The sequence below is a fragment of the Crotalus tigris genome, unplaced genomic scaffold (assembly GCF_016545835.1).
Source record: "Crotalus tigris isolate CLP2741 ecotype Arizona unplaced genomic scaffold, ASM1654583v1 scf7180000020104.566533, whole genome shotgun sequence".
NCBI classification, from domain to species: Eukaryota; Metazoa; Chordata; class Lepidosauria; order Squamata; family Viperidae; genus Crotalus; species Crotalus tigris.
The window spans coordinates 216,832-240,508 of NW_024097859.1; the positions used below are offsets into that span (position 1 = coordinate 216,832).

A 23,677-nucleotide genomic window follows, 5' to 3' on the forward strand; every position below is an offset into this window, starting at 1 on the left:
GTTAATCAGATCCCGAAAGTCAGAGAGGGGATGGGTTCAAAGAAGATCTGGGGGGGGGGAAACAATCTGTGGGCCTGGTGCAAGGGTGTAGAAAATACGAGGAGGGACAGAGAAGGGGGTTCCCATGAACCAGAACCAACAGTTAGAACACTTTAGCTGACTGTGTTCAGCAGGTCAGCGGTTCAAATCTCACCGGCTCATGGTTGACTCAGCTTTCCATCCTTCCGGGGTAGGTAAAATGAGGACCCAGATAGTTGGAGGCAATGTAAATATATATATATATACATTGCTTACTGGTGTATACTGCTTAGAGAGTGCTCGCACTTAAAGCGGTATATAAGTCTCATAAATAAATAAATAAATTAACCAGTAGAACCACCCGCCTCCAGAAGCGGTGCATGCTCCAACATATGAAGAACAGTTGCAGGATTTGGGTATGGCCAGTCTAGAGAAAAGAAGGACTGTGGGGGGGGGGGGGTGACATGATAGCAGTATCCCAATATCCTTGTGGGGCTGCCCCAAAGAAGAGGGGTCAAACTATTCTCCAAAGCACTTGAGGGCAGAAACAGCAGATGGAAACTAATTAAGGAGAGAAGCAACCTGGAATTAAGGAGAAACTTCCTAACAGTGAGAACAATTAATCAGTGTGGGTGCTCCATCATTCGGGAGTTTTAAGGAGAGACTGGACAGCCATTTGTCCAAAATGGAATAGGGTTTCCTGTCTGAGCAGGGGGTTGGACTAGATGACCTCCAAGGTCCCTTCCATCTTTTTATTATTATTATCTTTTATTCATTAGACATGAACCTCAGTCAACTGAACATTCAAGTTGGCTGGTGCTGATGGTTAACATGGGTTGCTGCCGGCATCCTAGGTGTGAACGAGGCACCTCCTTAAAATATAAGATGTTCCGAGTAGCGCAGTTTTTTTGTAACGTTGCTGGAGTTATTGCAGGAAGCTGCAATTTTTTGATGTATTTTGCAAAGTTTTTGGACATAGTTCCCAGTGCCCCGAGGACCATGGGTGTTACTGTTAACACGTTTCATCCATAATCGCGCAGTTTCGATAGCCAGGTCGCGATATTTGGTCATTTTCTCCAGTTCTTTTTCTCCGACTCTGGCATCTCCTAGTTACAGCGATATCAATCAGCTGTATGCTTCGGTTCTCTACAACTGCGATATCCGGCGTGTTGCGTTCCAAATGGCGATCTGTCTGTATTCGAAAGTCCTACAAGATCTTCACCCTCTCATTCTCGACAACTTTTTCCGTTTATTATTATTACATGCCGGTTGGCTCTTCTCACAGGCCGAATTCCGGGACTACCCGCCGGTCCTGCGCCAAGCCGTCTCCCTCGCGCGACGCATCCAGGACCCGCTGGTGGAGTTTGCCCAAGTCTGCAGCCAGGACGAGGACATCCTCTGCCTGAAGCTGCACCCTATGCAGGTGACGCCAAAGGGGGGCTTTGTGCTGGAAGATGGCAAATTGGGTGGTTTATTTAATTGTGCCCTTCCTTTGTTAGCTTTACAAACAACTCAAGGGGGTGAACGTATCCTTTGCGCCTCCCTCCTTCTCTTTTACCCACAACAACAACCCTGTGGGGTGGGGAGCTCAAAGTTACCCAACAAGCTTTGGTGCCTAAGGTAGGACTAGAAGTCACCGTCTCCTGGGGATGGGCCCAAGAGCACCCAGCCAAACCGGGCGGGACTAGAACTCGCCAAGCTGGCTTACGTGGTTCAGGGGAGACGCAAAGTCTTCGCCTTCAGCCTGGCGTCTTGTCCACTAGGCCAAAGTGGCTTTTGGGCCTTAAATGGGGGGGGGCTCTGAGGGTCCGGGAGGGTCCGAGACCGATCAGGGGGGAAAAAAGGATTGGGAACAGAGTGGGTGGGTGGGAAACATCATCCCTCCCAGAGCCGCAGGCAAGAGTAGGCAACCTCAGCTCTTTTATGACTCATGGACTTCAACTCCCAGAATTCCTGAGTTAGCATAGCTGACTCTGGGAGTTGAAGTCCATGAGTCGTAAAAGAGCCGAGGTTGCCTACCCCTGGTGACTCAGGAATTCTGGGAGTTGAAGTCCTGTAGGCAGACTTTGGCTAACTTCCCTCTCTCTAAAACAGTGTTTCTCAACCTTGACAATTTTAAGGCATGTGGACTTCAACTCCCAGGATTCCACAGCCAGCAATGCTGGCTGTGGAATCCTGGGAGTTGAAGTCCACATGCCTTAAAATTGTCAAGGTTGAGAAACACTGGTCTAAAAGATGGATGGGGTGGGCTGCTCTGGGTGGGCTCAGCCAGGCTGCCTGAGAATAGAAAGACCTGCAGTCCAGAAGGTATGGGGGGTGGCATCTGACCTCCGACCCACCCACCCTTAAACATAAAGCCTCTCCAAGCTCTCCGGTCAATCCCACTCCCTTTGGTTGGACTCGGCCCCCACCTGTCTTCCGAGGCTTGGCCCCACGGTAGGAGGGCCGACCTTCTCCCCCCTCTTGCCCCCTCCCAGGACCACGTGGAGAAGGAGCAGCTGCTGAACGCCCTCTACTGCGAGTTCATCAACCGGGTGAATGAGGTGGGCGTGGACGTCAACCGGGCCATCGCCCACCCCCACAGCCAGGCCCTCCTGCAGTACGTCTGCGGCCTGGGGCCCCGGAAGGGCGCCCACCTGCTGAAGGTAGGGGGAGGGCGGGGGGCCCAAGGACGGGTGGGGGGCTGCAGGCAGGGGAGGTTCCCCCTTTTGCAGGGGGTCCTTGATTTATAATAATAATAACAGCAGTAATAATAATAAAGTTGGAAGGGTCCTTGGAGGTCATCTAGTCCAACCCCCTGCTCAGGCAGGAAACCCTATACTATTTTGGACAAATGGCTGCCCAGTCTCTTCTTAACGACTTAACGACAGTTTGTTTAGTGACCGTTCCAAGTTACAGCGCCACCACTGGAGCAAATGGCTTCTGACCATTTTTCACAGGGCCGTTGCAGCATCACGTGGTCAAAACTCAGACCTCGTGTTTATGACGGTCTCAATGCCTTGCGACTTTCTGACAAGCCAAGTCAATGGGGGGGGGGAAGCTGGATTCACTTAACAACTATACCCCTGACTTGAATCACTGCAGCGATTCGCTTAACAGCAGAGGCAAGAATTGAACCACGAATGTCCATGGCTAACCGAAACAGCGACTGGGTTTTGCTCCATTTTACAGCCGTTCCGTTGTTCAGTAAATCACCGCAGCGTTCAGTTAGTGCAGTGGTTCTCAACCTTTTTAATGCAACCCCCCAACCGGCCGTAAGTTGAGGACTACTCAACCGGTCGTAAGTCGAGGACTACTCAACTGGTGCAGCACCGTTTGCAGAATGGGACTTTTGGCGGGCTCAGCAGGGCAGAGACAGCCTGGACGATTCCTATTGGCTTTTGAAAGCCAATAGAATTAGACTCTATTCAAGAGAGTCTATTCTATTGGCTTTCAAAAGCCAATAGAATAAAAGGGAGTAGCACAGCTAAGGAAAAGGGGGGGGGGAATGGCGGACTGTGTTGTTTGGCGACCCCCGGGAAATGGTCGTTCAACCCCAAATGGGGTCCCGACCCACAGGTTGAGAACCACTGAGTTAGTGCAACGCAGGAAAGTTGCCAGACGCCCAAATTTTGATCCGGTGACTGTGAGGAAGCGACAGTGCCAGGATTGGTCGCAAGTCCCCTTTTTCGGGGCCGTTGTAACTTGTGAGCAGTCACTAAATGAGTGGTTGTAAACCTGTAGACCTCCGGTATCTCTGCTGGAAAAGAGTCGAGAGCCTGGGGGGCAAAGGCCGGGTGGGAGTCCCAGGGGGCTTGGGAGGACTTCTGCCTCCCCCAGACCCTTCTCCTGCTCCTCCCAGGCCACTGAGCGACCCCCCCCCGCCCCTCCCACCCCGCCTCCTCTTTCAGATCCTGAAGCAGAACAACACCCGGCTGGAGAACCGGACTCAGCTGGTCACCATGTGCCACATGGGCCCCAAAGTCTTTATCAACTGCGCCGGCTTCATCAAGATCGACACGGCCTCGCTGGGAGACAGGTGGGTGCTGGCTTGAAGGTGGATGGACGTCAGCTCCCAGAATTCCCCTGCTGGCAAGTCCTGGGCTGGGTGTGGCTGTTGCTGCAGAGTCCCACAGGGCGCCCCCCACAAATGCTCTTGGGGCGACTCTCTCTCTCTCTGCCCAGTGTCTCCCACTTGGTCCCAAGTTATGTAAATTTGCCTGCTGCCCTTTTAGCCGCAGGCACCACACCACAAATACAAGCAACGCCAACCCTTAAAATACAGCTGGTCCTTGACTTATGGCCGAAATTGAGCCCAACATTTCTGGGGCTAAGCCACTGTGAGTTCTGTCCCATTTTTACGACCTTTCTTAACACCGTTGTTGACTGAATCGCAGTTGTTAAGTTAATAATACAGCTGTAGAATAGAACGGGTGGGCAACCTTGGCTCTTTTATGACTGCTGGACTTCAAGTCCCAGAATTCCTCAGCGAGCGTTGGGGAACTATGGCCCCCTTCATGACTCATGGACTTCAACTCCCAGAATTCCTGAGCCAGCATGAGGGAACTATGGCCCTTTTATGACTGGTGGACTTCAACTCCCAGAATTCCTCAGCCAGCGTGGGGGAACTGTGACCCCCTTCATGACTGGTGGACTTCAACTCCCAGAATTCCTCAGCGAGCATGGGGGAACCATGGCCCCCTTCATGACTCATGGACTTCAACTCCCAGAATTCCTGAGCCAGCATGAGGGAACTATGGCCCTTTTATGACTGGTGGACTTCAACTCCCAGAATTCCTCAGCCAGCATGGCTCAGCTTGGAAACCTCTCCCTTTCCCCTCAGCATGGCTGGCTCAGGAATTCTGGGAGTTGAAGTCCAGCAGTCATAAAAGAGCCAAGGTTGCCTACCCCTGCTCTAGATACCAGCCATGGGCTTAGCCACTCCAGTAATGCTCATATCCATAATTTAATTCCATTCGTCATTTTATTCGACATTCGTGCTTTGCCTTTCTTAAAAGAATTCATCGTACTGTTGCGTTGTTATTTTCATAACTCCTTTTATATGCTGTTTTTCTGCATTGTATGCACCGGTGCTGCATTCTGTCCCGCCACACGAAATAAAATAAATCTCCCCTTGTCTTCCTAGCACGGATTCCTACATCGAGGTGCTCGACGGCTCCAGGGTCCACCCGGAGACCTACGAATGGGCGCGGAAGATGGCCGTGGATGCTCTGGAATACGACGAGTCGGCCGAAGACGCCAACCCCGCCGGGGCCCTGGAGGAGATCCTGGAAAACCCGGAGCGTCTGAAGGATCTGGACCTGGATGCCTTCGCGGAAGAGCTGGAGAGGCAGGTCAGCGTAACCCCCCACCCCAAGAGGAGGGTCTTTCTGGGTCCCCACCAGACATATTCACGGCCCCGGTTTCTTTGCAGGGCTACGGCGACAAACACATCACCCTGTACGACATCCGAGCGGAGCTGAGTTGCCGCTACAAGGACTTGCGCAGCCCGTATCGCTCACCCAACTCCGAGGAGGTCTTCAACATGTTGACCAAGGAGACCCCGGAGACCTTTTACATCGGTAGGGGCATCCTACTCTTACCCCACTCAAAGGCTAGTGGGGGAACCTCGCATCAGGTTCCTCAACCTGGTGGCTTGAAGATGGGTGGACTTCAACTCCCAGAATTCCCCAGCCAGCGATGCTGGCTGGGGAATTCTGGGAATTGAAGTCCACCCATCTTCAAGCCACCAGGTTGAGGAACGCTGCTGGAGATCTTCAGATGATCATGGTGGTAAGGCACAGGTATGACCAGCGATCCAGAATGTAGCCCTCAACTCCATTTAGTGACCGCTCAAACTTCTGATGGCATTGAAAATAAGGACAATAAGTTATTCCTCTTTTCTATGTTCTACTCTATTCTCAGGATATTAGCAACCTGTCACTCAGGGAATCTTTTTTAAGATTCTTTTCTTTTTTTAAGCTTTTGATCAGCTAAATTGGGGTCTCCCTTTAAGTCGGTAGCGACTTATGGCTGTTTCTCACACTTACGACTGTGGTCACGTGATTAAAATTCAGATGCCTGGCGACCGGTTCGTAGTGACCAAAACTGGATGCAGTATTCCAAGGGTGGCCTTACCAAGGCCTTGTAAAGTGCTATTAACACTTCACATGATCTTGATTCTATCCCTCTGTCAATGCAGCCCAGCATTGTGTTGGCTTTTTTTGGCAGCTGCAGCACACGGCTGGCTCCTATTTAAGGGATGGTCCACTAGGACTCCAAGATCCCTCTCATAGTTACTACTATTGAGCAAGGTACCCCCCCCCCCATACTATACCTGTACAGGATGGTTATGTGAATGGTCTGTCTCCGAACACGCCTGCCATTGGCGGCCCTCCGCTGGGCATCTCTTCCCAAAACGAGATCCTGATTTGTTTGGTTTATCTGTCTCACTCCCAGCTCCAGCAGAAGACAGGGCCTCACCGGCTCCCCGTTGCTCTGAGATCGATTTTGTGCAACCCTCTTGCTTGTCTGAGTTGAGCCCCCCCTCCCACCCCCTTAAAGATCCGGCTTCCCCTGTCCGCAGGTAAACTGATCATCTGCAACGTGACGGGAATCGCCCATCGTCGGCCGCAAGGAGAAAGCTACGACCAGGCTATCCGGAACGACGAGACGGGCCTCTGGCAGTGCCCCTTCTGCCAGCAGGATAACTTCCCGGAGCTGAGCGAGGTAACCCCAAGGGCTGCTCTCCAGCCCTGTACCCACACTATTTGCAGCTGGGTGTGTGTTTTTGTGTATTGGTGCGGCTGTCCTTTGTCGCTCAAAAGCTTCTGAAGCTCTCATGAGCCCCATCACACCTATTCGGAATAACAAGAGTTGGAAAAGAGAGCCTGGAGGTCTTCTAGTCCAACCCCCTGCTCAGGCAGAAGGCCCTAAACCAGGGGTCTTCCAACGTGGCCCTTTGATGACTTGTGGACTTCAACTCCCAGAATTCCTCAGCCAGGCACGCGTGCCTGGCTGAGGAATTCTGGGAGTTGAAGTCCACAAGTCATCAAAGGGCCACGTTGGAAGACCCCTGCCCTAAGCCATTCCAGATTGGCTGTCCAATCTCTTCTTGAAAACCTCCAGGGATGGAGCAGCCACAACATCTGGTGGCCAGCTGTTCCACTAGTTAATTGTTCTCACTGTTAGGAAATCCCTCCTGAATTCCAGGTTGCTACTCTCTTTGACAAGTGTCCATCCGTTGCTTCTGGTGCTTTTTGCATAATAATCGGACCCCCTCGTCTTTGGGGCAGCCCCTCAAATATCGGAACACCGCTATCGTGTGCCCCCCGCCCTACTTCCTTTTCATTAGACTAGACCAGTGGTTCTCAACCTTTTTAATGCCACAACCCCCCCCAACCGGTCGTAAGTCGAGGACTACTCAACCAGTCGTAAGTCGAGGACTACTCAACTGGTGCAGCACCGTTGGCAGAATGGGACTTTTGGCGGGCTCAGCAGGGCAGAGACAGCCTGGGCAATTCCTATTGGCTTTGGAAAGCCAATAGAATTAGACTCTATTCAAGAGAATCTCTTCTATTGGCTTTCAAAAGCCAATAGAATAAAAGGGAGGAGCACAGCTAAGGAAAAGGGGGGAAAAAATGGCGGACTGCATTGTTTGGCAACCCCCGTGAAATGGTCGTTCGACCCCAAATGGGGTCCCGACCCACAGGTTGAGAACAGCTGGACTAGACCTACCCATTTCCTGCCACCGTCCTTTGTGTGTTTTATCCTCCAGGCCCCTTTCTCATCCTGCTGGCCTCCTCTGCCCTCTTTCCAGAGTCTCGGCATCTTTTGCCTGTTGGGATGGGCCCCCCTCCCCACCCTGCTGTGTAGGTCACACAAGGACTTGTGCGCTCAGCTAAGCGGCCAGGCTAACGCCACATCTGCCCTCTCTCCAGGTTTGGAACCATTTCGATAGCGGCTCCTGCCCCGGTCAGGCCATTGGGGTGAAAACCCGTCTGGACAACGGGGTCACCGGCTTCGTCCCCACCAAATTCCTCAGCGACAAAGCGGTCAAACGGCCGGAGGAAAGAGTCAAGGTAGGTTATTGTGGGGGGGGGGTCAGCCCAGGCGGCTTGATCAATGGCCGTCCGGGATGCCTGGGGCCTTTCTCAGCCCCTGCAGTGCACCGGATTGGCGCCAGATATTCCCACCCTGCACGGAGCTGGCATTTTTTTGACCGACCACACCTGTCCCTTCTTCCCAGCATGCTTCCACTCTGGACTTTGGCCGGACGGTGGGAATGTGGCCAAAGCAATTACTGGGGCAGTGACCGCCCGTTTGTTTCAAAGGCTTGTTTTTCTGGCTGGGAGCGGATCTCCAGCGTGGCGGATGGAAAGGGAAACAGCCAGCCCTTTGCTGGGAGGGGGGTCCCCTTTTCCCAGGCAAAGAGCTGGGTGTTTGTGCAGCTTCTTGGCTGGGGATTGGAGCCTTGGGGGGGGTGGGAGGGGGGGAGAGGGGGAATTGCCAGCCTCAAACGCTGCAAGGCCAGAGATCCCTTTCAAAGGCCCCCACCACTGGTGCCCAGGCTGTGTTGGGCATAGCTGCTCCAGCTTGGCTTCTGCCCAACTGCTTCAGCAGGAGCCGAGACCCCAGGACAGGGGTAGGCAACCTTGCCCCCTTCATGACTCGTGGACTTCAACTCCCAGAATTCCTGAGCCAGCATGGGGGAACTGTAGCCCCTTCATGACTGGTGGACTTCAACTCCCAGAATTCCTGAGCCAGCATGGGGGAACTGTAGCCCCTTCATGACTGGTGGACTTCAACTCCCAGAATTCCTCAGCCAGCATAGCTCAGCTTGGAAACCTCTCCCTTTCCCCTCAGCATGGCTGGCTCAGGAATTCTGGGAGTTGAAGTCCACCAGTCATAAAAGAGCCAAGGTGGCCTACTCCTGGCATAGGCCTGTATTTCTCAAATCTTGGCCACTCAGAGATGGGTGGACTTCAACTTCCAGAATCCCTCAGCCAGCATTGGGGAACTATGGCCCCTTCATGACTGGTGGACTTCAACTCCCAGAATTCCTGACCCAGCGTGGCTCAGCATAGAAACCTCTCCCTTTCCCCTCAGCATGGCTGGCTCAGGAATTCTGGGAGTTGACGTCCGCCAATCATAAAAGAGCCACGGTGGCCTGCCCCGGGGGGCCCAAAGTCCTTGCTCCCTCTTGGGGTGCTGAACCCCTTCAAAACCTAAAATGAGCGTAGTTTTGGATTTTGTCGGCTTCTGAGGCAGAAGCCATTCGGACTTTACAGAATAACGAAAGTGGGAAGGGACCTCAGAGGTCTTCTAGTCCAGCCCCTGCCCAAGCGGGAGACCCTAACCCATTTCAGACAAATGGCTGCCCTGTCTCTTCTTAAAAGCCTCCAGGGATGGAGCAGCCACAACTTCTGGAGGCAACTTCTTCCTTTTTAAAAAAAATTCGTTTTATTGATTTTTAACGTACGCCTTAATATTTGGTAAACACCGTGTTGTCTGGGTTAGTGTTTAAAAAACGGTAACAATTAATTTCTATAATTCTATAGTCTCTATGGTAGCTTTACTTGATTTCCTCTTCCAATAATATTCTCTTTCGCCAACTTTAAATTAATACAGTTCTTATTTAAATAAATGTAAAAAATTTTCTCATGTTTCTGCCAATAATAACCACATCAATATAAAGCTTCTTTTCATTGATCATCTTGATTGCCTCATCAAATCAAATCAAATCAACCTTTATTGTCAAAGTACGTGTGTACCATGAGATTGGCTAAATAAATAAATCCTGTTTACATTCTTATTTAAATTTGTTTTCCGCACAATATTCAAAACATTCTTACTGCTTAAGACAGTGGTTCTCCACCTGTGGGTCGGGACCCCATTTGGGGTCGAACGACCATTTCAGGGGGGTCGCCAAACAACGCAGTCCGCCATTTTTTCCCCCCTTTTCCTTAACTGTGCTACTCCCTTTTATTCTATTGGCTTTTGAAAGCCAATAGAATAGACTCTCTTGAATAGACTCTAATTCTATTGGCTTTCAAAAACCAGTAGGAATTGCCCAGGCTGTCTCTGCCCTGCTGAGCCCGCCAAAAGTCCCGTTCTGCCAACGGTGCTGCACCAGTTGAATAGTCCTCGACTTACGACCGGTTGAGTAGTCCTCGACTTATGACCGGTTGGGGGTCGCGGCATTAAAAATATTGAGAACCACTGGCTTAAGATGTTCTCAAAATTAGTTACCCTTCAGTATTTAAGTCTTTTTTCTCATACAAGCCATCCCATTTTTACATTTCTCATATCTTAAAAAAAATAAGAGCAGAAGGAAAAGACAAAAGAGAGAAAACGTTTCTTTTCTATAAACCACCCCAGCATTTTTATATTTCTTGTGTCCAAAAACCAAACACAAAAGAAAGAAGGCATGCTGTATGGAGGCACCTTCTGCTCCACTGATTAAGACCTAGGCTGTTTCTCTTCTTCCACCTCTGCCAGTTATCTGGCATTGAGGCACATCGCTTGGGCATCGCTGTGGCATATTCTGGGCCCTGCACCCCCAAAACCCCGAATAATGTCCTGCACGCAGCAGCTTGGTGTACGCATTACGACAGAGGTGAGGCTTGTGGCCCCCATAGCCCCGTCTTCCCCATCCACTCGAGGGGGGAAACCTCAAGAGAACATCCGTGGGGATTCTCCATCATCCGGTCGCGGTTTTCCCAAAGGGCAACTGAGGAAGCTTCGTGGAGGAGAAGTAAAAGGTTTTCGAAGGAAAAACTAAGGAAGTCCAGTTGCCTTTTGGAAAAAGCACCTTTGGGGCACCCCACAGGAAGGTGCCTTTGAGACCCACCCCTGGCAGACCCTCCAGAGGGGGGCTTGGCTGAAACCATCAGAGCTACTAAAGCAGGGGGTCTCCCAGCGTGGCCCTTTGATGACTGGTGGACTTCAACTCCCAGAATTCCTCAGCCAGGCATTTGAAGCCGTTGACGTCCACCAGTCATCAAAGGGCCACGTTGGAAGACCCCCTGCCCTAATGCATCCAGCGGGATGAGAAGGGCTCTGCTCCCCACACCGAGACCCCTCCAGGGCAGACCTGAACCCCTGAGCTGGGGTTCCCCGGTGGTCAGAGCGCAGCACTGCAGGCTACTTCGGCTGGCTGCAATTTGGCAGTTCGATTCTGACCGGCTCCAGGTTGACTCGTCCTTCTGTCCTTCCGAGGCCGGTAAAATGAGGACCCAGAGAGTTGGGGGGGGCGCAGTAGGCTGACTCCGTAAACTGGTTAGAGAGGGCTTTGAAGTGCTGTGAAGTAATAGTAATAGTAGTAAAGTTGGAAGGGACCTTGGAGGTCATCTAGTCCAACCCCCTGCTCGGGCAGGAAACCCTACACCATTTCGGACAAATGGCTGTCCAGTCTCTTCTTAAAAACTTCCAGTGTTGGAGCATTTACTGCTTCTGGAGGCAAGCTGTTCCACTGATTAATTGTTCTCACTGTCAGGAAGTTTCTCCTTAGTTCTAGGTTGCTTCTCTCCTTGATGAGTTTGAAGTGATCCCCTTTTCCCTGAGTGTTTTAGATGTACCAGGCCATCCCCTAGAAGGGGAGAGAGTTGGTGACCCCAGAAGACCCTTTGTGCCCCCCCCACTTCTGATGGACAAGCACCACTGGTGGTGAAGCCAGTCACACATACCTTCTCCACTCAAGCGTCCGCAGTGCTGGGCTCTCACCTCTGCCTGTCCAGTGAAACCCCTGTGTCCATCTTGAATGAATTAATTCCCTTCCTCCTTCCCTCCTTTCTTTTCCTTCCCTTCCTTCCTTCCATCCCTCCCTCTTTTCCTTCCCTCCCTTCCTTCCCTCTCTCCCTCTTTTCTTTCCTTCCTTCCTTCCCTTTCCTTTCTTCCCTCCCTCTCTCTTTTCCTTCCCTCCCTCCCTTCCTTCCCTCACTCTTTTCTTTCCTTACTTCCCTCCCTTCCCTCACTTTTCCTTCCCTCCCTTTCTTCCTTCCTTCCCTCCCTCCCTCTTTTCTTTCCTTTCTTCCCTTCCTCTCTTCCCCCACCCCTCCCTCGCTCTTTTCTTTCCTTCTTCTCTCCCTTTCTTCCCTCCCTCTTTTCTTTCCTTCCTTCCCTCCCTCTTTTCCTTCTCTCCCTCCCTTTCTTCCTTCCTTCTTCCCTCCCTTTCTTCCCTCCCTCCGTTTTCTTTCCTTCCATCCTTCCCTTTCCTTTTTTCCTTCCCTTCCCTCCCACCCTCCCTCTTTTCTTTCCTTCCTTCCCTCTTTTCCTTCCCTCCCTTTCTTCCTTCCTTCTTCCATCCCTTTCTTCCCTCCCTCTTTTCTTTCCTTTCTTCCCTCCCTCCCTTCCCTCACTTTCTTCCTTCCCTCCCTCTTTGCTTTCCTTTCTTCCCTCCCTCTCTTTCTTCCCTTCCCTCCCACCCTCCCTCTTCTTTCCTTTCTTCCCTTCCTCTCTTCCCTTACCCCTCCCTCGCTCTTTTCTTTCCTTCCCTCCCTTCCTTCCCTCACTTTCTTCCCTCCCTCTTTGCTTTCCTTCCTTCCCTCCCTCTCTCTTTTCCTTCCTTTCCTCCCTCCCTCCCTCGGCAGGTGGGGATGACCGTCCATTGCAGGATCATGAAGATCGACATTGAGAAGTTCAGTGCTGACCTGACCTGCAGAACCTCGGACCTGATGGACCGGAGCAACGAGTGGAAGCTGCCCAAGGACGCCCACTACGACTTTGCGGCCGAGGCCGCTGACCACAAGCAGGAGGAAGAGCTGAAGAGGAAGCAGCAGCGGACCAGTGAGTGGAGCGCAGGCCCCCCCACCTGGGGACGGGGCGAGGGCAGCCGGAGCTCCCGCCGGAGAGCCGATGCCCACGGCCGCCTTGCCTCTCCCCCCCTCCAGCGTACATCAAGCGGGTGATCGCCCACCCCTCCTTCCACAACATCAACTTCAAGCAGGCCGAGAAGATGATGGAGACCATGGACCAGGGCGACGTGGTCATTCGGCCCAGCAGCAAAGGGGAGAACCACCTGACGGTCACCTGGAAGGTCTGCGACAACATCTACCAGCACGTGGACGTGCGGGAGGAGGGCAAGGAGAACGCCTTCAGCCTGGGGGCCACCCTCTGGATCAACACCGAGGTGAGGGGGGACGAGCGCGCGGGGGGAGGGGCAGGGGAGAGGGGGTCCTCCCGTCGGGGGTCTTGTCTTCCTCCTCCCCCCGTGCTTCTTTCCCCCCCCCAGGAGTTTGAGGACCTGGACGAGATCGTGGCCCGCTACGTCCAGCCCATGGCCTCCTTCGCCCGCGATCTGCTCAGCCACAAATACTACCACGAGTGCAACGGGGGAGATCGGAAGGTGAGGGGGGAGAGGGGGACGGGCGGGGCAGACTCCTCTTCCTCACGGGGAAGTGCCCCTTGACTTGTCTAGTTTTATTTTATTCAAAAAGAGTTAAAATACAGAGGGGGAGCCTCCCTTGGGGCAAGGGCCAATCACCGTCTTCTCTGTCTCCTTCTCTTTCTGTCCCCCCTCTCTCTTTCTCCCCCTCTCTTTCCCTCTCTCCCCCTCTTTCTCTCTCCCTCCCCTGTCCCTCTTTTTCCCTCCCTCCCTCTCTCTTTCTCTCCCCCTTTCCCTCCCTCTCCCTCTCCCCTCTCTCTTTCCCTCCCTCTCTCCCTCTCTCTTTCCTTCCCTCTCCCCCTCTTTCCCTCCCTCCCTCTCTCTCCCTCCCCCTGACCCTCTCTCTTTCTCCCTCCCTCCCTCCCCCTCTCTCCCTCCCTCTCCCACTCTCTCTCTCTTTCCCTCCCTCTCCCTCTCCCCTCTCTCTTTCCCTCCCTCTCTCCCTCTCTCTTTCCTTCCCTCTCCCCCTCTTTCCCTCCCTCCCTCTCTCTCCCTCCCCCTGACCCTCTCTCTTTCTCCCTCCCTCCCTCCCCCTCTCTCCCTCCCTCTCCCACTCTCTCTCTCTTTCCCTCCCTCTCCCTCTCTCCCCCTCTCTCCCTCCCTCCCTCCCCCTCTCTCTCCCCCCTCCCGCAGAGACTGGAGGAGCTGCTGATTAAGACCAAGAAGGAGAAGCCCACCTTCATCCCCTACTTCATCTGCGCCTGCAAGGACCTTCCGGGGACGTTCCTGCTGGGCTACCAGCCCCGAGGGACGCCCAGGTGGGTCTGGACCCCCTCCCCGGACCCGCGCCAGTCGGTCAGGCTCCCTGGCTCGGCCCGGCGGCCTTTTCAGGGGGATCCCCAGGGTCGACCCCGGGGCCTCCCGCACACAGAGTGGAGGTCCTGCGGCTGAGGGAAGCCCCTTCCCCAGGGCCCCCCCAAGTGCCGGAGGGGGGATGGCAGGCAGAGGAGCTCCCCTCTCAGGAGCTGGTCTGCAGCCTCCGGGACCTGACGGGCGCCCTGGGAGGTATCCCACGCTTGCCCGCTCCGGTCTCCGCCTTCCTGGCTTCTTTTGGCAAACAGACAAGTCAGGATCAGAAGGCTGGGGGTGGGCATCTTGGCCCTCCCCCTAGGCTGGCCCGACAGCCCCCCTTGGCCAGAGTTGCCACAAAAGTCTCTCGCCGCAGAATCGAGTATGTGACGGTGACGCCAGAGGGGTTCCGGTACCGCAACCACATCTTCCCCACGGTCAATGGCCTCTTCCGGTGGTTCAAGGATCACTACCAGGACCCCGTGCCAGGTAAGGCCCAGGTGCCCCCTCCCCACCACCCCACCCCACTCGCTCTCTGGGCTCCTCCATGCAGCAGCTGTTGCCCTGTGGAGCAGCTGAACCGGAAGAAGGCCAGGGAGCGCCTTCCTTGCCTCGGCCTGGAAGGATGGGTTTGGTTGATTGATTGGTTGGTTGGTTGGTTGATTGATGGGCTGATTTGTATAGTCACCCACCTCAGCAAATGGCTCTGAGCAGAGGAAAGCCAGGGAACACCTTCCCTGCCTCGGCCTGGTTGGTTGGTTGGTTGGTTGGTTGGTTGGTTGGTTGGTTGGTTGGTTGGTTGGTTGGTTTGACTGACTCTCACTGGCTGACACTGACTGGCTGACTGACTGACACTGGCTGACACTGACTCACTGACTGACTGGCTGGCTGACACTGACTGGCTGACTGGCTGACACTGACTGGCTGACACTGACTGGCTGGCTGACACTGGCTGACTCGCTGACTGACACTGACTGACTGACACTGATTGACTGACGCTGGCTGGCTGGCTTGCTGACTCGCTGACTGACACACACTGACTCACACTGACTCACTGACTGACACTGACTGACACTGACTGACTGATGGGCTGATTTCTGTAGCCACCCACCTCAGCAAACGGCTCTGAGCAGAGGAAAGCCAGGGAGCGCCTTCCCTGCCTCGGCCTGGAAGGATGTTTTTTATTTATTCATTTTTTTATTTTTGATTTGATTTGATTTGTATAGCCGCCCATCTCAGCAAGCAATTCTGGGTGGCCCACGATTCAAAAACATGCGTTATACTTGAATACTGAAAAACATCTTAAAATAGCAAAAGCAATAAAAACTGTTAAAATGTCTCATTTGAGTACATACCGAACCAGACTCCCAGCCTGCTAACCATGGAGCCAGGAGTCGGGGCCCTCGGCATGTGTGGGCCCCCCCAGGCCCTGGAGCATAGCCCGGTCCTTACTGCTTTACGGAAGGCTAACAAGGCTGGGGGGGGGGGCAATGCTGTTGCTGGCTCCGGTCTTGGACGGGGGGGGGGCTGGGGGCCTGGTTCCCTGCCCTGCAGCTGCCCCTTGAAAGGGCCCGCTGGTGCCTCTGAGTTCCCGGGGCCGGAGCTAATAGCAAGCCGTCTTCCAGTATGGAGGAGGGGTCACCAAGATGATGATGATAGCAACGGCACCTAGTCTTATAGGCCTCTTCATAGTACTTTTACAGCCCTCTCTGAAGAAGCTTTGCAGAGTCAGCCAGTTTGCCCCCAACCACCTGGGTCCTCCTTTTACCCACCTCGGAAGGACGGAAGGCTGAGTCAACCTTGAGCCGGCCAGGATCGAACCTCCTGGCTGTGGGCAGAGTTATCCTGCAGTGCTTCATTCTAACCACTGCGCCACCCACAACCTTCCTTCCTTCCTTCCTTCCTTCCTTCCTTCCTTCCTTCTCCTTGCTTTCCTTCCTTTCCTTCCTTCCTTCTCACTTCCTTCTTTCCTTCCTTCCTTCTCCTTGCTTTCCTTTTTTCCTTCCTTCTCAATCCTTCCTTTCCTTTCCTTCTTTCCTTCCTTCCTTCTCACTTTCCTTCCTTCCTTCCTTCTCCTTCCTTCCCTTCCTTCTTTCCTTCCTTCCTTCTCCTTGCTTCCTTCCTTCTCACTTTCCTTCCTTCCATCACTTTCCTTCCTTCTCATTCCTTCCTTCTTTCCTTCTCACTTTCCTTCCTTCTTTACTTTCCTTCTTTCTTTCTCCTTCCTTCTCTTCCTTCTTTCCTTTCTTCCTTCTCACTTTCCTTTCTTCTTCCTTCCTTCTCACTTTCCTTCCTTCCTTCTTACCTTCTTTCTCACTTTCCTTCTTTCCTTCCTTCCTTCTCACTTTCCTTCCTTCCTTCTTTCCTTCCTTCCTTCTTTCTCCTTGCTTCCCTTCCTTCCTTCTTTTCTTCTTTCTCACTTTCCTTCCTTCTCACCTTCCTTCCTTCCTTCCTTCCTTCCTTCCTTCCTTCCTTCCTTCCTTCTTTCCTTCTCACTTTCCTTCCTCCCTCCCTTCCCAAGCAACAGCACTTAGACTGATATACCCCTTCACAGGGCTTTCCAACCCTCCCTAAGCGGTTTACAGAGTTTCAGCCAATCTGCCCCCAGCCCCCTGGGTCCTCCTCTTACCCACCTCCGAAGGATGGGAAGCGGAGTCGACCGTGCCTGCTGAGGAGGATGCTCCTCTTAGTCTGTCCAGAAAACTACAAAGTCCAGAATCCCCACCCCTGCCGGTCCGCTTCCTGCACAGCGGAGCCAGAGGCCCCCTTCCAGTCGGCCCACAGCTCTGGGCTGCTCCCTTCGCTTGCGCCAGTCCAGCCCGAGAGAGGGATATCCCGGCCAGCGGCCGCCTTGCTGAAGCTCTTACCTGGGCCACTCACCTGGCTGCTCCTCCCTCTCTTCCCCCCTCCCTGCTCAGGTGTCACTCCCAGCAGCAGCAGCCGAACCCGGACGCCCGCCTCCATCAACGCCACCCCTGCCAACATCAACCTCGCAGGTGAGTCTCGGCAGAGGCCACCTGGCACCACTTCCCTCCCCGGCGTGTAGGAACTGTGTGTGAGAGAGAGAGAGAGAGAGAGGTAGGGAGGAGAGAGAAACGGAGGGAGAGGGAAGAGAGGGAGGGAGGAGAGAGAAGAGAGAGAGAGGGAAGAGAGACAGACAGAGGGAAGAGAGCGAGAGAAACGGAGGGAGGAGAGAGGGAAGAGACAGACAGAGGGAAGAGAGCGAGAGAAACGGAGGGAGGAGAGGGAAGAAAGACAGGGAAGAGAGCGAGAGGGAGGGAGGAGAGAGGGAAGAGGGAGGGAGGAGAGAAGAAGAAGGGAGGAGAGAGGGAAGAGACAGAGACAGAGGGAAGAGAGCGAGAGAAACGGAGGGAGGAGAGAGGGAAGAGAGCGAGAGGGAGGGAGGGGAGAGAAACGGAGGGAGGAGAGGGGAGAGAGACAGGGAAGAGAGCGAGAAGGAGGGAGGAGAGGGAAGAGGGAGGGAGGAGAGAAGAGGGAGGGAGGGAGGAGAGAGGGAAGAGACAGAGAGAGACAGAGGGAAGAGAGCGAGGGGGAGGGAGGAGAGAGAGAAACAGAGGGAAGAGAGAGGGGGGGGAAGAGAGAGAGATCTAACCCAGGGGTCTCCAACCTTGGCCCCTTGACAACGTGTGGACTTCAACTCCCAGAATTCCCCAGCCAGCTATAGCTGGCTGGGGAATTCTGGGAGTTGAAGTCCACACGTCGTCAAGGGACCGAGGTTGGGGAGACCACCACCACCCCGATCTAACCGCCTTCCCCCCTCTGTCCCGGCAGACCTGACCCGAGCCGTCAACGCCTTGCCGCAAAACATGACCTCTCAGATGTTCAGCGCCATCGCTGCCGTGACCGGCCAGGGCCAAAACGCCAACGCCACCCCTGCGCAGTGGGCTTCCAGCCAGTACGGCTACGGGGGCAGCGGCGGAGGCAGCAGCGCATACCACGTGAGTGGGCGGAAGGGGTTGGGGGCCCAGCCGAGTCGCCCGGCGGTGCCCCACCTCAGCTGGGCCAGCGGGGCAGCTGTTCTTCCCAGAGGCCCTGTGCCCAAATCCTGTCCAGTTGGTGCCCCAGGTTTATCGGGAAGAGCAGAGAGGAAGCTACTCAGGGCTGTGCCAGCTGCGGGCCTGGACTTCCTCTCAGGGATGCCCAGGGCTTGTTGCCGAGCCCGAAAGTGGGCAGGAGAGCGGGGGGGGGGCTGCTTTCCTATTGGGGGGCAGGGGGAGAAGGCACTGCCAGGGAAGAAAGCTCTGGAGCAGTGGTTCTCAACCTTTTTAATGCCGTGACCCCCAACCAGTCATAAGTCGAGGACTACTCAACCGGTCGTAAGTCTAGGACTACTCAACTGGTGCAGCCCCGTTTGCAGAATGGGACTTCTGGCGGGCTCAGCAGGGCAAAGACAGCCTGGACAATTCCTATTGGCTTTTGAAAGCCAAAAGAATTAGACTCTATTCAAGAGAGTCTATTCTATTGGCTTTCAAAAGCCAATAGAATAAAAGGGAGGAGCACAGCTAAGGAAAAGGGGGGAAAAAATGGCAGACTGCGTTGTTTGGCGACCCCCGTGAAATGGTCGTTCGACCCCAAATGGGGTCCCGACCCACAGGTGCAGAACCCCTGCTCTGGAGGCTTTTAAGAAAAGACTGGATGGCCACTTGTTTGAAGTGGCCGAGGGTCAGACTAGAAGACCTCCAAGGTCCTGTTCAGCTCTATTCGGATTAAATCAGGAGTAAGCCTACAACGTGCCCAGCCTTAGAAAACCCCGCAGGAGACCGTCTGCCCACGGGGCGCGTCTTCTGGCTGCGGGCAGTCCTCCACTTAACAACCAGAATGGAACTCAACGTTTCCATTGTTGGGTAAGACCAGGGGGGGTCTTGTTAAGTGAGTCGTGCCCCATTTTACGACCATTTGTCTCAGTTGCTAAGCAAATCACTCTGGTGGTTTAAGCGAGTCCAGCTTCCTCCGTTGACGGCAACTGTTGTAAGTACATGCCAGTTGCCAAGTGGCCGAATAATAATAAAGTTGGAAGGGACCTTGGAGGTCATCTAGTCCAACCCCCTGCTCAGGCAGGAAACCCTAGACCGGGGTAGGCCACCTTAGCTGTTTTATGACTGGTGGACTTCAACTCCCAGAATTCCTGAGCCAGCCATGCTGAGGGAAAAGGGAGAGGTTTCCATGCTGAACTATGCTGACTCAGGAATTCTGGGAGTTGAAGTCCACAAGTCATGAAGGGGGGGGCATAGTTCCCCCATACTGGCTGAGGAATTCTGGGAGTTGAAGTCCACAAGTCATGAAGAGGGGGCATAGTTCCCCCATGCTGGCTCAGGAATTCTGGGAGTTGAAGTCCACCAGTGATAAAAGAGCCAAGGTTCCCCCCATGCTGGCTCAGGAATTCTGGGAGTTGAAGTCCACAAGTCATGAAGGGGGCCATAGTTCCCCCATGCTGGCTGAGGAATTCTGGGAGTTGAAGTCCACAAGTCATGAAGGGGGCCATAGTTCCCCCATGCTGGCTGAGGAATTCTGGGAGTTGAAGTCCACGAGTCATGAAGGGGGGGCATAGTTCCCCCATGCTGGCTGTAGAATTCTGGGAGTTGAAGTCCACCAGTCATAAAAGAGCCCAGGTTGCCTACCCCTGCCCTGTACCATTTCGGACAAATGGCTGTCCAGTCTCTTCTTAAAAACTTCCAGTGTTGGAGCATTCACCGCTTCTGGAGGCAGGTTGTTCCGCTGGTTAATTGTTCTAACGGTCAGGAAGTTTCTCTGTAGTTCTAATTTTTGATCAGGTGATCAAAAGGAGGCAGAGGTGTGAAAAACACATAAGTCACTTTTTTTTTTAACTGTCGCTGAACTAAACGAACGGTTGTTAAGTCGGGGTTTCTTCACAGCGGCCCCTCTGCGCCCCTGACTTGTGACGCGTCTCTCTCTCATTGCAGGTCTTCACCACGCCCGCCCAGCAGCCGGTGGCCACCCCTTTGCTGACCCCCAGCTACTCCTACACCACCCCGAGCCAGCCCATCACCACCCCCCAGTACCACCAGCTCCAGGCCAGCACCACCCCCCAGTCCACCCAGTCTCAGCCATCCTCACAGCAGCCTTCCTCCAGCTCCGGGCAACGGCAGCCCCCCAAGTAAGCAAGACCTCCCCCCACAAGCAGGGTGGGTGGGAGGGTGCTCCAGGGACCCCCTCTGAGGCTCCGCTCCCCTTGGCCGGCTGGCTGGCCGCCTGTCCGAGCAGCCCATGGAAGCCAGGCCTGGCTGGGAGAACGGGGGGGGGGCAGGGGGCACCTCTCCTTCTGGGGCCTGGGAAGGGGGCTCCTGGGTCCCCTCCCCTCTGAAGGGGGCCTGGGAGATTCTCAACCCTCCTGGTTGTCCCAAAGGTGCTTTTTTTCTTGAAAATGGTTTGCTTCTCACCCAAGAAGCTTCTTCAGTTCTTCCGAGAGGGGGAGGGGAGGAGGGAGGGAGGGAAGAGGGAGAGAAAGGGAGGAAGGGGACAGAAACGAAAGAGAAAGGAAAGAAAAAAGAAAGGAGGAAGGAAGGAAGGAAGGAAGGAAGGAAGGGGAAAGAAAGAAAAAGGGAGGGAGGGAGGAAGGGGAAAGAAAGAGGGAGGGAGAGAGGAAGGAAGGAAGGGGAAAGAAAGAAAAAGGGAGGGAGAGAGGAAGGGGAAAGAAAGGAAGGGGAAAAGAGAAAAAGGGAGGGAAGAAGGGGAAAGAAAGAAAGAAAGAAAGAAAAAGAAAGAAAGAAAGAAAAGAGGAAGGAAGGAAGGGGAAAGAAATAAATAAAAGAAAGGAAGGAAAGAAAGAGAAAGGGAGGGAGAGAGGAAGGGGAAAGAAAGGAAGAAGAAAGAAAAAGAAAAAAGAGGGAGGAAGGGAAAGAGAAAGAAGAAAAGAAAAAGAAGGCTTAGGCGGATGAGTGGCAGATGAGAGAGACAGACGGACAAAGAAGGAAAGACATCTGAAGAACTGAGGAAGCTTCTTGGAGCAGAAGCGAAACGTTTTCAAGGAAAAACCCAAGGAAAGTCCAGCTGCCTTTTTTGGGAAAGCCCTTTGGGGGACCCCATTTCAAGGAGCAGAGGGGCTCTTTTCGTCTTTAGCTTGGTTCTTCTTGATGGACCCAGCTGACAGATGGTGGTGGTGGGGGGGTTGCAATCCCTTAACTGGGTGACTTTCCCTCCCCGGCGGGGAATCTGGGCAAAGACGGGGCTGGGGGCGTTTCCGCCTGGCAGGGCCTGCGCTGGGTTTAGGGGGAAGCCTTGCCAGGAAGGGGCCTCGCCCGGGGGAGAAGCCGGGGCCGGGCGCCCAGCAACCCCCCCCCCCGCAGGAGGGGGCTTCCAGGTCAACCCAGGAGAGCGTCTGGGGCTCAGGGTTGGCCTGAGGGTCCTCTGAACTTGGATGTTCCCTTGCCGACTTCTTCCATGACCCAAACGAGGGAACACCCTCAGTGTTAGAAGGGGGGGGGGTTGCAGAGTGGAGGAGGAGGAGGAGGAGGAAGACAGCTGTGGGGTCCTTGGTGCTCTCTGAACTGGGTGGTTCTCTTGCAGACGTTTCATAACCCAACTAGGGAACATCATCAGAATAGGATAGAGTAGAATAATAGAATGGAATATAGCAGTGGTTCTCAACCTTTTTAATGCCGCAACCCCCCAACCGGTCGTAAGTGGAGGACTACTCAACCGGTCATAAGTCGAGGACTACTCCACTGGTGCAGCACCGTTTGCAGACTGGGGCTTTTGGCGGGCTCAGCAGGGCAGAGACAGCCTGGACAATTCCTATGGACTTTTGAAAGCCAATAGAATTAGACTCTATTCAAGAGAGTCTATTCTATTGGCTTTCAAAAGCCAATAGAATAAAAGGGAGGAGCACAGCTAAGGAAAAGGGGGGGGGAAATGGTGGACTGCGTTGTTTGGCGACCCCCGTGAAATGGTCGTTCGACCCCAAATGGGGTCCCGACCCACAGGTGGAGAACCGCTGGAATATAGAATAGGATGGGATAGAATTCTGGGAGTTGAAGTCCACCAGTCTTAAAGAGGCCAAGCTTGGACACCCCAGCCAATAGGACGCCCCCCCCCCCCCGTAGGACGCAGCCACTGCTGAAGGGAGCCATGCCACCAGTCCTCATGGCCTTCCCCATTTCCTCGGCAGGTCCAGCTCCCAGGCGCCCATCGACTGGGGCAAGATGGCCGAACAGTGGCTGCAGGAGAAGGAGGCCGAGCGCCGGAAGCAGAAGCAGCGGCTGACCCCTCGGCCCTCGCCCAGCCCCATGATCGAGAGCACGCCCATGTCCGTGGCCGGCGACGCCACCCCGCTCCTGGACGAGATGGACCGGTAGTCCCCCGCGGGCGGAGCCAAGCTGACCCACACCGCTCAGCCACCTCGCGCCGTCTCCTTCCTCTCGTTCGCTTCCCCCCCCAGCGGGAAAAAGCGCGCCGGGGACGCCGGGCAGCGCCCTGCGTGGGGAGCAGAGACTCAAGGAGGCTGCAGGAGTCTTGGCACCGAGACGGCCTTGCGGCTTTCGGACCCGTTGTGGCATTTGTGCGTTCTGCTCTCCCGTGCCCGCTTCCCACAACTACTTTTCCAGGGAGGGGGGTGACGCAGAAGCAGAACGGCCGGGCCGGGCCAGGAGTAACATGAGAAGGCCCGGCCTCAAACTCGGAGGCTGGACATGCCATCCCTCTGATCTCCTTCCTTTCTTTCTTTCTTTCTTTCTTTCTTCCTTCCTTCCTTCCTTCCTTCCTTCCTTCCTTCCCTTCCTTCCTTCCTTCCTTCCTTCTTAGTTCCTTCCATCCATGCCCTTCTTTCCTTCCTTCTTCTTCCTTCCTTCCTTCCTTCCTTCCTTCCTTCCTTTCCTTCCTTTCCTTGAGTTTGAGTTTCCATCCATCCTTCCTTCCTTCCTTCCTTCCTTCCTTCCTTCCTTCCTTCCTTCCTTCCTTCTTAGTTCCAGGTTGAGTTTGATGAGTTTCCATCCATTGCCCTTCTTTCCTTCCTTCTTCCTTCCTTCCTTCCTTCCTTCCTTCCTTCCTTCCTTCCTTCCTTCCTTCCTTCCTTCCTTCCTTCCTTCCTAGTTCCAGGTTGAGTTTGATGAGTTTCCATCCATTGCCCGTCCTTCCTTCCTTCCTTCCTTCCTTCCTTCCTTCCTTCCTTCCTTCCTTCCTTCCTTCCTTCCTTCCTTGTTCCAGGTTGAGTTTGATGAGTTTCCATTCATTTCCTTTCCTCCTTCCTTCCTTCCTTCCCTCCCTCCCTCCCCTCTCTTTCTCTCTCTCTCTTTCGCGCTCGCTATTCTGTGCTCAGTGGCTGTGTCGAGATTCGGGGCGCTTTGCTGCCTGAGCCCCGAAAGCCATGCGGCCTCCACCCTAAGCCGCGTTGTGGCTCTGCGGCTCTGCAGCTCTCCGGGACAATATTTATTCAGTTGTGTTACTAAAAGAAAGAAAGAAAAAGAAAAAAAGCTTGCAAGTTGCACCCCCCCCCCCAGTCAATGGCCGCCTTTGTGATCCAGGAGGAGGAAA

The 23,677-nt window shown here is 54.1% G+C and overlaps 1 protein-coding gene across 2 annotated transcripts in view; it reads left to right on the top strand.

Moving 5' to 3' along the window:
• SUPT6H (SPT6 homolog, histone chaperone and transcription elongation factor) overlaps nucleotides 1-22,952 on the top strand; it is a 67,865-nt gene extending 44,913 nt beyond the window's left edge. Inside the window, exons 22-37 of one of the 2 annotated variants that reach the window (XM_039365515.1) lie at nucleotides 1,304-1,441; nucleotides 2,496-2,663; nucleotides 3,909-4,036; nucleotides 5,144-5,351; nucleotides 5,432-5,579; nucleotides 6,584-6,726; nucleotides 7,938-8,078; nucleotides 12,588-12,783; nucleotides 12,888-13,126; nucleotides 13,229-13,342; nucleotides 14,015-14,139; nucleotides 14,547-14,659; nucleotides 17,089-17,166; nucleotides 17,963-18,129; nucleotides 20,113-20,306; nucleotides 22,317-22,952. In XM_039365515.1, the coding sequence (XP_039221449.1) occupies nucleotides 1,304-1,441; nucleotides 2,496-2,663; nucleotides 3,909-4,036; nucleotides 5,144-5,351; nucleotides 5,432-5,579; nucleotides 6,584-6,726; nucleotides 7,938-8,078; nucleotides 12,588-12,783; nucleotides 12,888-13,126; nucleotides 13,229-13,342; nucleotides 14,015-14,139; nucleotides 14,547-14,659; nucleotides 17,089-17,166; nucleotides 17,963-18,129; nucleotides 20,113-20,306; nucleotides 22,317-22,503 (2,487 nt within the window). In that variant the 3' untranslated portion in view covers nucleotides 22,504-22,952. Of the gene's footprint in view, nucleotides 1-1,303; nucleotides 1,442-2,495; nucleotides 2,664-3,908; nucleotides 4,037-5,143; nucleotides 5,352-5,431; nucleotides 5,580-6,583; nucleotides 6,727-7,937; nucleotides 8,079-12,587; nucleotides 12,784-12,887; nucleotides 13,127-13,228; nucleotides 13,343-14,014; nucleotides 14,140-14,546; nucleotides 14,660-17,088; nucleotides 17,249-17,962; nucleotides 18,130-20,112; nucleotides 20,307-22,316 lie in introns of those variants that run through there. The other variant, XM_039365516.1, reaches the window with a different exon arrangement.
• Nucleotides 22,953-23,677: the final 725 nt, after the last annotated feature.